The sequence below is a fragment of the Eptesicus fuscus genome, chromosome 20 (assembly GCF_027574615.1).
Source record: "Eptesicus fuscus isolate TK198812 chromosome 20, DD_ASM_mEF_20220401, whole genome shotgun sequence".
In the NCBI taxonomy this organism is placed as follows: Eukaryota; Metazoa; Chordata; class Mammalia; order Chiroptera; family Vespertilionidae; genus Eptesicus; species Eptesicus fuscus.
In genome coordinates this window covers 12,335,660-12,349,102 of record NC_072492.1, presented here as the reverse complement: position 1 = coordinate 12,349,102, position 13,443 = coordinate 12,335,660, and the positions used below count along the sequence as shown (strand labels likewise).

General features: G+C 54.1%; 1 protein-coding gene across 1 annotated transcript; it reads right to left on the bottom strand.

Annotated features, from left to right (window-relative positions):
- Positions 1-411: 411 nt before the first annotated feature.
- On the bottom strand, positions 412-13,062 carry PLD2 (phospholipase D2). The gene is made up of 25 exons (XM_028132965.2): positions 12,818-13,062; positions 12,025-12,134; positions 11,804-11,934; positions 11,548-11,690; positions 10,435-10,540; positions 10,281-10,346; positions 10,098-10,156; positions 9,866-9,958; positions 9,620-9,772; positions 9,010-9,159; positions 6,001-6,084; positions 5,776-5,854; positions 4,912-5,022; positions 4,563-4,733; positions 4,137-4,263; positions 3,823-3,941; positions 3,618-3,731; positions 3,374-3,478; positions 3,067-3,155; positions 2,848-2,961; positions 2,642-2,691; positions 2,244-2,378; positions 1,860-2,013; positions 1,378-1,492; positions 412-1,113 (listed from the first exon to the last, which is right to left on the bottom strand). Exons 2-25 carry the CDS (start codon positions 12,131-12,133, stop codon positions 889-891), a joined length of 2,802 nt encoding a protein of 933 aa, XP_027988766.1. The 5' UTR covers position 12,134; positions 12,818-13,062; the 3' UTR covers positions 412-888.
- Positions 13,063-13,443: the final 381 nt, after the last annotated feature.

The following is a 13,443-nucleotide window of genomic DNA, read 5'->3' as shown; positions in this document are numbered from 1 at the left end:
ACCTTAGTAATAAGTGACCAATCCAGGATTTGGGCCCTGCTCTTCCTGACCTAAAGCCTATACCCTTAACCACTTGGGAAGGGGCTTCCCTGAGCCTCTCCCTGTGCTGTCACTTGAGGAACAGGAGGCAGCTCCTCCAGGCCCTTCTCTGTGCCCCTCCCTCACGTGCAACTGCAACACCAGCTCCTGTTCTCCAGGTGCCCTGCTTTCCTTCTACCCAGGCAGCAGCGTGACCTTCTCCCAGCACCGAGGAAACCGAGCTCCCAAAGCCACAGACAAGTACAGTGGAAATGGAGACAGCAGGAAGGAGTGGGGCGGCAAGGTGAAGAAACCGGGGCTAGGTGTAGGCAGGGAAGGTGGCTGAGACAAGCGCTCACTCCGACTGAGGAAGAGGCACGGATTTTTCCTAGGCTTTTATTTATGAAACGCTTATTGAACTGATACAAAGTTAGTGTCTGGCAGCAGGATGCTGGAGGGAGTCAGTGTGCAATTCCCACCTCTCCCCACTGTGGGGGCGGAAGCCAGGAGTGGCTTCATCCTTCTCTCCACCTTGGCAGCAATGGGCTGGGAGAGGCCCTGGGGCAGAGGAAGGGAGAGATGGGAAGGCTTGCCCCAGGAATGCTGGCAGGAGTTCCGCTTCTCCTCTGTAGCAGTGGTTTGAATTGGGCCGGAGGGAAGGGGAACTTTTCTGGGACCCTCTCCTGCCTCCCAAGCCCAGGGCTGGGAATGCCCTCTTTGGCTCATTCTCAAGAAAGGGTCCTCTGTGCATTCTCTCATCCCCTTCAGAGACGCTGCCTCCCACAGGTCTCAAAGGGCACTGCCCTCAGTCCTCAGGGCCAGGGAGCCAGACCTGGTGGAGCTGGTGACCTCTTCTGGCCGGAGCCCCAGCTATGTCCACACTTCTAGGGGCATCACACCTTCCTTGCTACTCAGTGGGGGCAACAAAGACTCATCCTCCAGGAACTTGAGGGGAAAGTGGACCAGATGGCCTTGGACCTGGGTGAGCTCAGACCGGGCCAAGGGAGGGCTGACCATGGCTAGGGGCTCCACAGCCACGTACTCCCGGAGTGTCCGCAGTGAACGAGTGGCATTGGATGGCAGGCAGCGGAAGATCTGGGAGGGAGGGGGGACAGAGAAACCAGTGAGGCTTGGGGAGACTTGGCCAAGAGCCCAAGCCCAACTAAGCTAGAAGCCCCACTCCCATACCAACCCTGAGCCACTGAATCCCATGATACGCCCCCAGAGTCTCATGCACCTTCTGAGTATGGCTGTGTGGTGGGGCTTCTCTCCATCCCACTCTGAACAGGATAATCCATGAAAACCGCCCCCCCCCCCACCCACACACACACATCCCGGTCCACTCCCCGAAGCTCCCACCTGCTCATAGATATTGGCATTGTTCTCAGCTGTGTCTTGCCACAACTGGAAGAAGTCGTCACAGACAGGGTCTCGGAGATCCAAGTCTGGCCGGGCATCTGCCCCGAGAACCACGCTGCATGAGAAAGGGGTCCCAGCAGGACCAGATTAAGATCCTCAGAGAGCCTGAATACCAGGAGAGTCATGCTGTGCCTACCCTGGTCATTCAAAGTGGATGCAATGCTAAACGGTAAAATAGCATCAACGAGCCTTCACGTGTCTCTACTTTTGGCGACTACGATGTTTTGAAAAACATAACAAATGAGTTTTAAAGTATTTTTTCCTCATTTTTTTGGTGCCCCTACTTTGCTGGTACCCCAAACTTGATTACTTTGCCTACTGGGAAACCCAGTAGGATGTCTAAGCAATCCTCCCACCTCCTCAAAAAGTAGGTCCCCCTCCCCCCCCACCACCACACCCTGTAGAGCCCACCCCGGCTCTACCTGAAGCAGTGCTTCCTCAAGCTCAAGGCAAACCTGCCCGCCTGGTACTCCACACCATCCATGAGGGATGGCTCCATCTCCGTGTCCTCAATCAGCACGGCCAGCTCACTGTCCCGCTTCCCCAGCAGGCTCCGGTCATTGATGTTCGCAGAGCCTGGGGTGGGTGCAGGACACACTGTGTCTGTCTGAACCCAGGGTGACCCCCTTCACCCCATCACCTCTACCAGAGCACATGCCTGTGGGCAACACGCCTTCTTTGGCCTCCCTCCCCAACTGGGCCTCGGCGGCAGGCACCTCCCTTCACCCCGTTCGTTGCCCTGGCTGGGTCCTGCTCCACCTCTCCCGCCCCGCTCTGGCTGCCAGGGACTCAGATCCAGCACTGACCGATGATGACTGTACGATCATCAGCGATGAGCATCTTGCTGTGGATGTAGATGAGCTCTGAGACTGGGTGCCCACCCAGCTCTCCGTGTGTGCGGAGCCCACAGATAGATATGTAGTCCCGCCACGCTGTCCCCACTGAAGGTAAGAGAGATCGGGGAAGGGGGGGTGAGGTGCCAGGTGCCCTCCATGTGCATATGGAGGCCTGGCCCACCCACCTCCTCACTTCAGAGCCCAGTCTATATGCTTCTCCCTCCGGGGAAAGACCACCTGTGGTCTCAGAGCAGTAGCCCCGGAAGCACACAGGAATTACAGACTCCTTCCTCCACCTGGGCCTCCAGGTCCCCCACCTCCCCCTCCCAAGGGGTCCAGGGCTTGAACCTCCAGCCCCCAGAACTCACTGGCTGCTTTGAGGCGATGTAGGATTGAATATTCCCCACGACACAGGGTCCTGAGGGAAAAGCGTGGGTGAGAGAAATAAAGGCTGGAGGAGGGGATGGGGGATGTCTGGAGAGAGGAAGACCTCAAAAGTCTGGTGGGAAGGGATCAGGATAGAATCAGGATGGGGCAGGGTGAACGGGGCCATGGGGACCCCATAGGAGGGCACCTGTAAGTGAAGTGCAGAATGGCTTGGATGGAGTTGCCACCACCTGTGGAGATGTCACCCTCAAAGCCGGGAAGCAGGGGCAGCAGCAGGTAGACTCGGAAGCACTGCCCTTGCCTGGGAAGGGGGAGAGTCAGAGGTGTGATTTCTGCCCAAAGCCCCACCCCTCCGGTTGGGCTTAAACCACGCCCGCAATCCCCCCCACCTGCCAGTCCACCTTACTTGTGGGCCTTCAGGATTCTGTCCACAATCTCATCGCCCACCTTGTTCAGAACCGTCCGTCCATCTGAGCAGCTAATGAAGAACTGATTCTGGGGCAGGGACCAAAGAGACATCAGCAGCCAAGCCCCTGCCCTGCCCTCAGCTCCCGGCTGCCATCCCCACCTCCAGGCTCCAGGCCTCAGCCCTAGGCTCCCGTTTTCCTCCAGGCCCAGCTACATGGGCCCACAACCCCGATCCGCTGACACCCTGTCTCTCTCCTGGGACATCCCCTCCACTCTCTCTCCTCACCCCCCCCTCCCAGTCAGACCTCAATGTAGAGGAAGTGCTGGCTTTCCCTGATGGTGTGCAGGTAGGCATTGAGGATGGAGTTCTCCAAAGTCCCCGCTGACCAGCGGTCCACTGACCGCAAGACCTGGGGGAATGGCAAATGTGAGGTGGTGCCTGACCCCAGGAGGGGCGGAGTCTGGAGGGCGCTCAGGTCAAGGAGCGTGGGCTGAAGGGAGGGGGGCGGGGGCGGGGGCAGGGGCAGGGTGAAGTCAGTCCAGCCTCACCTGCACAGTGGCGCACTGCCCCCCTGGGAGTGTGAAGGGGAGCTGGTGTGCAGTGCTGGTGGACTTGGGCAGCAGGTAGGGGTACATGGGTGTCTTGTACTTGGCCTTGGTAGTCTGAGGGAGAGGGGTGGCAGAGTCAGTGGGAGGTGGCAAGCTGCCCCTGGCTCCCTCCCAACCTCCAGCATCCACAGGAGGGAGGGAGCACCTTGGTGAAGTTCCAACGCTGGATGAAGTGCCGGGCCAGGTCTCGGGCAGGTGGGCCATGGACAACCACTCCAACATCCCGCCATGGCATCCGGGTTGTGGTCGCCCTGTCAATGAAATCTGGGGATCCCAGAAGAGTCAGCAGAGAGGTCAGGGATGGTTTCTTGGGGACACTGGAGGCAGGGAGGAGGAGCAGCTGACCAGAGGAAAGGCTGCATTATCCTTGACCCAGCTTGTCCCATTCTCAGGCACAGCCCAGACTTTCGCCCCTGCTCCCAGCTCTCGGGGACTTTGAGGGGGGGGGAGGACCCTCACCTTCAAAAGGCCGGTCCAGCTGTACCCAGTCCTTAATGATAAGATTGCTGTAGTCCTTGCCCAGCCAGAAGCGTTGGTTGTGAGAGAAATCTGGGGTGGCTGTAGAGTCTGAGCACGGGGTGGGAGGCTGTGAGGGGAACACACCCAAGCCATGGGCAAGGAGAGGTCATGGGGCCATACAGAGCCAGGGCCAAAGAGAAGAGAGGAACACTGAAAGAGTCTGAGACAGAGACAGAGACACAGGGTAAGAATGAAACAGACAGTCTGATTTCCCAGCCCTCCCCTTCAGCTTCACTTCCTAGAGGAATTGGGGTGGGGCAGGGGGGGAGTGGTTAGTGGAAATGAGGGGAAAGATTGGAGCTGGGAAGGGGTATAGATTCAGGTTAGCTGAGTTTGGGGGTGTTCAGGAAGACCATGGGGGATTACCTGTGGGGCAGCTGATTCAGAGGAGTCTCCAAGGTCAGTGAGTCGGTAGTGCAGGTCATCCCAGCGGCCATAGGCGAGATCCAGCCCTCCCAAGAAGGCCACAACTTGGTCCACCACCAGTAGCTTCTCATGATGGGCCCACAGTGTCACATTGTCTGGGTGGCGCATCACCTGGAGCAGGTATGGAGGAGTTCATGAGGGTGGGCTTAGGTGAGAGAAAGACAAGAGGTAATGTTGGGAGGGAAGTGGAGAGAGAAGGACATGATGCTGAAGGAAAGGGAGGGTTGAGAGGATGGGAAGGATGGTGAGGAGGACTGTATGTGGGAAGGGTCTCTGAGTTGTGGGTCACCTTTATGTTGGGGTGCAGCAGCATCAGAGCCCTCTTGCTATAGCCACTGTTGATGCTCAAGGCCAGCTCCACTTCCTTAAACAGTAGTACGGACACACGGACACCCTCTTCCTGGTGGTGCAAAGGGTATCATATCCTAATGCCTCTCTCGGAATGGCCCCTTTCCACCTTCCCAAACCCTTCCCCTGGCTCAGGATTCCTGAATGTCCCCCCACCCAGCCTGGAGATCCTCGATGCTCTGCCACTTACCCTGCTTTGATGCTTGCAAAGCACTTAGCAATGGGTGAGCAATGCACTCACTCACTCATCCATCTATATATCTACCCACCTATCTATCACTATCCATCCATCCTCCCAACCATTTGTTCATCCCCTTATCTACTGTCTATCATTCATCCAACTACTCACCCACCTTCCTATTGATCCACCTTTCCAAACTCTTATCCTTCCATCTCCCTTTCCATCATTTACCTTTCTATCTGCCCACCCACTCTCCATCATCCACGTAGCTTTCCTCCTGTCCATCAACATCTATGGGTGCCTCCAACATGGTAGACACTGTGCCTTTGTACTGGAACTAGTGATATTAATCAGTCCAGTGGGAGATAGACATGTACACCCCCAGGCAACACAATCAAGTGCCATGGGCACTGGGAGGGCAGTCTATACCAGGTAGAGGAGGAGCATGAAGAGGGAGGCGTCAGTTCTTCTTAGGGAAGAAGAGATGGTGATGTTTGCCGGACACTGAGCCAAGACGGGCATGTTTCCTCCCCTTGAAGCCTCGGATTCCTATGTTCCTTCATGCTTCCGTCCCTTCTAGCCAACCCCACCACACCGCCCCTCCAGCCTGACCACTCTCCTCACCGCCTTCTTCTTGAGCATAACGTCCAGTCTCCAGTCATCTGAATGGGCTGGACGCTTCAGGTAAATCTCAGGACTCAGCCTAGGATTCAGGGCAGGGGTTGAGGAGGGTAAGCTAAGCCCCAGACAACCAGCCACTCCTCCCTCTCCACTCCCTCCTGGGATCCATAGTTGATCTGACATAGGCCCTATCCCACCCCTTCTTGGTTGGGCTTTTCCCCCACGTACCACCAGTCTGTGATGAAAATCTCCTCTTGAGCTCGCAGGATGGCATCTGCCACAGCGGCAAAGTAACCTGCCCCATTCACAAACCTGGGGGGAGGCCAAGCCAAGGAGGTCAGGGGAGTCAGAAAGCTCTGGAGAGTGAAGACCAGAGGATAGTCATGGGTCAGAGGTGACAGCAGGGTCAAAGATCAATAGTGATCAGAAAGGTCAGATGGTATCAGATATATGAAAGTGGGATGAATTTGCCAGTGTGAGCTAAATAAAATTTAAAAATTAGAAAAGACAATAAACTAAAGAAAATGACTAAAGATTGTGGAGATGAATACATCACACATAAAGACTTCCAACAAAGGATATCAGCCAACTGAAAAGTGAACAAAGAATAAGAACAGTTCACAGAGGAAATGACAATGATCAATCATAAGAAAAGATATTCAACTTCACTAGTAAACAAAAAAAACTGATATAAAGTGAAATAACATTTTTTAATTCACTAGATTGGCAAAAATTAAAATCACTGGTAACAGTCAATGTTTGCATATGAGGAAGTGAGCATTCTCATAGACTATGGATACATTGGTTATAACCTTTTCAGATGACAACTTGGCAGTATCTATCAGAATGTTAGATGTACATACCCATTAAAACCATTAAATTCACATAGTAATTCTATTTCTAGGAATATATCCTATTAAATGCTTATGCAAAGATTATGTTCATTGTGGCATTACTTATAAGAATGAAAAATGGGGAAAATGTAAAAAATGGGGCCTGGCCAGTGTGGCTCAGTGGTTGAGCATTGACCTATGAACCGGGAGGTCATGATTCAATTCCTGTTCAGGGCACATGCCCAGGTTGCGGGCTCAATCCCTGGAAAAGGGCGTGATCAATGACTCTCTCTCTCTCTCATCATTGATGTTTCTATCTCTCTCCCTTCTGCTCTCTAAAATCAATAAAAACATATTTTAAAAAGAAAGTAAAAAATGGGAAAAAACCTAAACACCTAATCTGTAATATATGTATTAAGTGAAAAAATGTCACAGAAGGGAGTACATGATCTCATTTACATTAAAACAAAAAGTAACATATATTAATAAGAATATGAAAATATGCAGAAAAAAATCTGGGAGGATAAATTTCAAACTTTTGCCAGGGTTACTTCTGAGGTGAGAAAGGGATTGTTGGGTGGGTGTATAGGGAAGAAGTAAGGGCTGGGGGAAAAGTGAATAAAGGATTATGCAATGAGTGGGAACTTTAATTTTGTTAAAGTGTTTGACTTTTATTATTATTATTTTTTAATCTTCACCCGAAAATTGTTTTCCATTGATTTTTTTCTTTTAAAAAAAATATATTTTATTGATTTCAAAGAGGAAGGGAGAGAGGAGAGATAGAAACATCAATCATGGGAGAGAATCATTGATCGGCTGTCTCCTGCATGCCCCACACTGGGGATAGAGCCCGCAACCTGGGCATGTGCCCTTGACTGGAATTGAACCAGGGACACTTCAGTCTGCAATCGGGTGCTCTCTCCACTGAGCCAAACTGGCTAGGGCTGCATTGATTTTTAGAGAGAGTGGAAGGGAGGGGGAGAGACAGAGTAAGAGAAACATTGATGTGAGAGAGAACCAAGGTACATGGCCTTGACCAGAATCGAACCCGGGACCCTTCAGTCCGTGGCCAGTGTTCTATCCACTGAGCTAAACTGGCGAGGGCAACATGTTTGATTTTTAAATAACGTTCTAGTATGATGGTTAAGAGCAGGGTCTTAACCCAGCCTGCTTACAAGGTGTGTGACCCTGGGCCAGTTACCTAACTTCTCCTTGCCTCGGTTTTCTCATCTGTAAAATGGAGATAACTATACCTGCCTTGTAGGGTTGTTGTGGAGATTCAGTAACTTAATGCATATAAAACAGTTCCTGGCACATAGTAAGTGCTACATAAGTACTAGCTATTATTATTCTCATGTTAAAAACAAATCTCAACACTCCTTCCATGACTGCCCCCCGCCTGTCATAGAAGTCAACCTCCTCAGCTTAGTATTCGGGGACAGGTCAGGGGCTGCCGGCTCCCAGGCTCTTCTCTGGCCACTCCTCCTCACTCTGCAACAACAGTCAGACCAGTGGTTCCCAAACGCACCAGGCTATTTCTAGCTTCTCTGCATGGACAGCCCTTCTCCATTGTCTTTATCTTGCTAAGGCAAACCTCAGGGTTCCTGCCTTCCGGAAGCGCAGTCCTGGCATTCCCACGCTGGGGCAGACACTGCTCCTCTGTGCTCATATCCTGTATCTACCACCAGCATGGTGAGCTCCCACTGTTTCGTGATTGAATCACCTACCGAACTCTTATTCCTGGCACTGGACATGGCATATAGTAGTGCTTAGGAAATGTTTATAAATAAAATGAATTAATCAGAGAGATTGGAGGAGATCACAGAGAACAGAATGTCTGGTCAGTGTGGTGAAAGGGGGTTTACAAGATCACAGGAGGTCAGATTGTTCAGGGATCAGAAGAGATTACCAAGTTTGAGGGTGAGAAATATCAGAGGAGTCCTAGCTGGTTTTGCTCAGTGGGTAGAGCGTTGGCCTGTGGACTGAAGGGTCCCGGGTTCAATTCAGCCTGCAACCGAGAGGGCATGTACCTCTCGGTTGCAGGCTCCTCCCCAGCCCAGGCCCTCGTCGGGGTATGTGCAGGAGGCAACCAATCGATATGTTTCTCTCACATCAATATTTCTCTCTGTCTTTCCCTCTCTCTTCCACTCTCTCTAAAAATCAACGGAAAAATATCCTCCGGTGAGGATTAAAAAAAAAAAAAGAAATATCAGAGGAGAATCAGAGAGATCAGTGTGTTTAAAGAGGTCAGGGGGTTGGAGAGATTCAAGAAGTCAAAGAGGGAGGTTACTGAGGCCAGAAGGGGTTAATGGAGATAAAAGAGAATCAAGGACTCGACACCAAGGGGGTCCAGTCCAGAAGGCCACAGAAGGCACAGAGCTCAGCAGGCGCATCAGTGTCTTACCACCGTGCCAAAGTCCCAGGCCGGGGTGGAGCATAGCTTTCATGCCGGTGCAGCTGCAGGAAGTCTCTGCCCGGGCCCTGGGCCAGCTCAGTGATTTCCTGGCCCCACCACCGGGCCTGCCGGTAGCTGCTACACTTGAGAATCAGGGACCTGGACAGGAACAATGAGATGGGCCACAATCCTCACCCTCGGTACCCCTGGTCTGGCCACTTTAGCTATCATATTTTCCCCACTTCCTCCCTTAGTCCCTAAATCACGACTCCATAGGCACAGGGCATATATCTGCCTTATTCACAGTTGGGTTCCTGGCACCTAGTGTTATGCCAGGCACTCAGGTTTGTCAAATGAATAAATGAATGAATGGAGTGCATTTCTTTTACATCAAGAGTCCCTCCCTCAGGCTTATACGCAGCCCCTTTCTCTGGGCCTAGACGCTAAGAGCAATCCCAAGCATCTGGCTAGAACAGTTCCCTGGTTCCAAACCCAGGCCAGCTCCAGGGGCATGGCAATGCCTTCCCTTCTTCCATGGGCTCTTCCACAAAACTCCCCTCAGGGGCCTAGGCTGGCTATCTAGCCACCAGGTGTCTGTCCCACACCAGAGAGGTCTTACCTGTGGGAGGTGTCGATCCGGACTCCATACCGTGTCTCTGTGCTCCTTTTCCCCACCTGCACGCCGAAGCCAGGGTCGAAGAGCTGGACAAACGAGATGGTGCCTGTCTCGAGGCACATGTATAGCAGGAAGGAGTCCTTCACCACCAGCCACCTGGAGCAGAGGGGCTCTGTCTGTTCCTCCCTGCCCTTGGGCTCTCCTTCCTCATCCCGACCCACGGCCCAGCTGCTCCACCCCAGGCCTCACCTCTTGGACCAGCGATAGCAAACTTGGTCTCGGCCACAGCAGGTAAAGCCAGGAACACGGTGGCCACCAGAGCGCTTCCGGATCACCCCTTCCCTGTGGGAAAAATCAGGAAGAGATGCTGGATGCGGAGTCCAGACCCCCAGCCCACCCTTCACGTCATCCCCCATTCTCAGGCAGTGATTCAGACACAGACATGTCACAGGTGGCTGGGTGAGGGGTGTCAGGCACTTACAGTCCTTTGGATCCAAGCTCTGGGATGAAGGACAGCTGACTGACTTCCAGGAACTCCGTCTGCAGAAGAAACAGGCTCAGAGGACAGACTCTAGTTTTCAGGCCCTACTGACTGCAATCCTCTGGGGGTCTGATTATCCGGCTCCTCCTAAGAAGACCCAGGCAGCCAGCCCCTGAACCTTACCATGGCGTGGTAGTTGCGGTAGAAAGACATGGTCAGGAGGCGGTTGAGGTAATTCTCCAAGTATTTCTGAAGTAGAAATGGGAGACAGAGGCAGATGAGACCAGAGCCGTTTGCACACCAACGCCTTCCCCGAGGGCCTGGTGTGTGGTCGCACCTGCTTGCTGGATGCATGTCTGGCGGAGCCCTCAGGACCGGCTCGGGGTAGAGAGGGCATCTCTCTGTCGGCTGCCTCTCGGGCTGGAGGATAGGGAATAGCAAAGCTGTGGAAGGGATGGGGTGAGGGTCAAGTGAGAGCTGGGAGGCTGAGCACCCGGGTTCCTGAAGCGCTAGAGATGGGGCCTTGGAGAAAGGAAGGAGACCTAGAGGCTGGCAGAAGGAAGGCCCCCTATGCGGAGAATGGAGATAAGAAATGGAGGAGCCTCCGGCCGGTGTAGCTCAATGGTTGAGCATAGACCTATGAACCAGGAGGTGATGGCACATGCGCAGGTTGTGGGCTCGATCCCCAGTAGGGGGCGTGCAGGAGGCAACCGATCAATGATTCTCTCTTTTTTTTTTTTTTTTTTAATTCTTGATTTTTTTTTTTTAATATATTTTATTGATTTTTTTTTACAGGGAGGAAGAGAGAGGGATAGAGAGTTAGAAACATCAATGAGAGAGAAACATCGATCAGCTGCCTCTTGCACACCCCCTACTAGGGATGTGCCCGCAACCAAGGTACATGCCCTTGACCGGAATCGAACCTGGGACCCTTGAGTCCACAGGCCGACGCTCTATCCACTGAGCCAAACCGGTTTCGGCCAATGATTCTCTCTTAATATTGCTTTTTCTATCTCTCTCTCTCTCCCTTTCTCTCTGAAATCAATAATAAAAAAAATTAATACAACATCAATAGGAATTGAACCTGGGACCCTTCAGTCCGCAGGTTGACGCTCTATACACTCAGCCAAACTGGCTAGGGCAAAAATATTTTTTATTTTTTAAAAAAGAAAGAAACGGAGGAGTCTGCCAAGGGCATTTTGGGCATCCAGCCCGGCTAAGATACTGGCACAGAACCATGGACAGAGAGAGCTGAGCAGGGAAGGTTTCCTGGTAACCAGGGTCAGGGGAGAAGGCTCAGTGGCCAGTGCGGGGAGAAAAGTCCCTGAGGGAGAAGTTGGGGTCTGGGGGTGAGACTAGGCAGAAGGACTGATGGGGGTTGGGGCAGTGACAACAGCCACAAGGTGATGTGAGCTTGCCCTTCACAGGAAGCAGTCTGGTCCTCCCTCACCGAGCCAGAGGGAGCAGACTCATCAAGACTTTGTGTCTCAGGAGGTCCCGATGTAGCTCCTGGAAATGACGAAACTTCTTCTTGGTTGTCCAGGTAAAGTCTCCATGAGTCAAGCGGACAGAATACAGAGTGCAGGTTCCCACCTGGGGGTGTGAGGAACTGAATGGCTATTCCCTGGTTGGGTTGCAACCCCCAACTCCGGCCAGTGCCCCCTTAACCCTCCCTCCCCCGCATCCTTCGGTCCCAGCCCAGCTACCTTGGATCCACTGGTATATCTTTCAGTGCCCACCACTTGGGCTGTGACAGGAACCCCAGGGGCAAACACCAAGGGGTGCATTTTCAGAGGCTGAAGGTCATAGATGGCCAGAAAGGGGTGCATCCGATCAGCTAGGAGGAAAGAAAGTGGAAGAGTGTAGACCCCGGGGAGGTCTCAGCCCCCTCCCCCTCCTCTCCCTGAGCACCATACTCCCTGTGTACCTGGGTCCTCTCCCTCCCTCAGAGTGTCCACCTCATCGGGCTCCATCTGTAACTGGCTGGAGTCCAGGTCGCCCCCGGAAGAGAAGAGGCTCTCTGGGCTGGCCGCCATCCTAGGAATACGGGGAAACCTCAGAGAAAGGATCTGCCCTGCAGAACTACCCCCAAGGTTCTCCACTGCCCACAGGTCCCCCTCTTCTTACCCACCCGCCTATTGGAGCTTCCCGTAACTCCAATCTCCCTGATTGTGGCCTCATCCTCTGCAAAACCCCTCCAACCCGCCTCTAACATCCATCCCCGACCCCATCCTTCATCCAGAACCCCTGGATCCCGCCTCCTGTTCTGTAAGCAGGGCGTGCAGGCAGGAACACCCATCAGGCCCCATATCGCTGAACTGGGGCAGAGCAGAAGCCAGGGAGAGGGGCCCCGGGGGCGCCAGGGGCCGGGAGCCGCGGGGACTCAAGTTAGGCCAGCCCGGCTGGGAGAGGGGAATCCCTGCGGGAAAGAGGAAGTTACGCGCTCTCCGCCTGGCAGGGAAACCCCAAAATCTGAGAGTGCGGCTGAGTCAGGAGGCTCCGCAGCCCGGGCTCATGCCGGACCCCGCCCGACTTCCTGGGCCCCGGTCCTCCGCGCTCCCCTCCCCGGACCCTTTACCCAGGCAGCCCGAGCCAGCGCCGCCGCGGGGTCGCGAGCAGACGGAGCAGAGCTGAGCCGGAGCGGGAACCCACACCCCAGCGATCCCGGGCCGGGCGGCGCTCGGGGCCTGCCCTCGGGGGCAGGACGGCCCCCGCCTCACCTCCGCGCGATTCTCGTCGGGTCCGTCCCGCCCCCGCCGTCCTGCGCCCCGCCCTGGGCCGGGGGGGAATCCTCCTCTGCTCTGCGGGGCTCCGCGCCGGCTCCGTGCAGCGGGCGGGCGCCGTCAGCCGGCCTGTCCGTCTGTCCCGCGCCGTCGGTCCGGGTGTGCCCTGCTGCCGCCCTGTGGGCGCTCGACGCGGCGCACCGCACCTCCCCTTGGCGCGGCCCCCGGGCGCTTTCCGGCCCCGACGGAGACGCGCCTCTCGGTGGGGACCTGCGGGTGTTCCTTCCCGGGCGGGCAGTGAGCCACACCGGATACCTCTCGGCCAGCGTTTGTAGATGGAAGGGAGGATAAAAGGTCCGGGGGGCGGTGGCCATAAAATCAATGTACGCCAGCTTGCATTCTTTCATTCATTCGACAGTGTTTGCGCGCTTGCTCCGTGCCAGACGTGAAGCTTACCGAGACAGTCGCGGGAGCTGCTGTCCGGGAACTTACAGCGTAGGAGGAAACAGGAACACGTTCAGGTTCTAAAGGACAATCTATTTCGAAACATTTTAAAGCAGATTTCTTTGTCTCTTCTTCGGATGGAGATTTGGGTTGTTTCTAGTTTTTTTTTTTTTTTTATC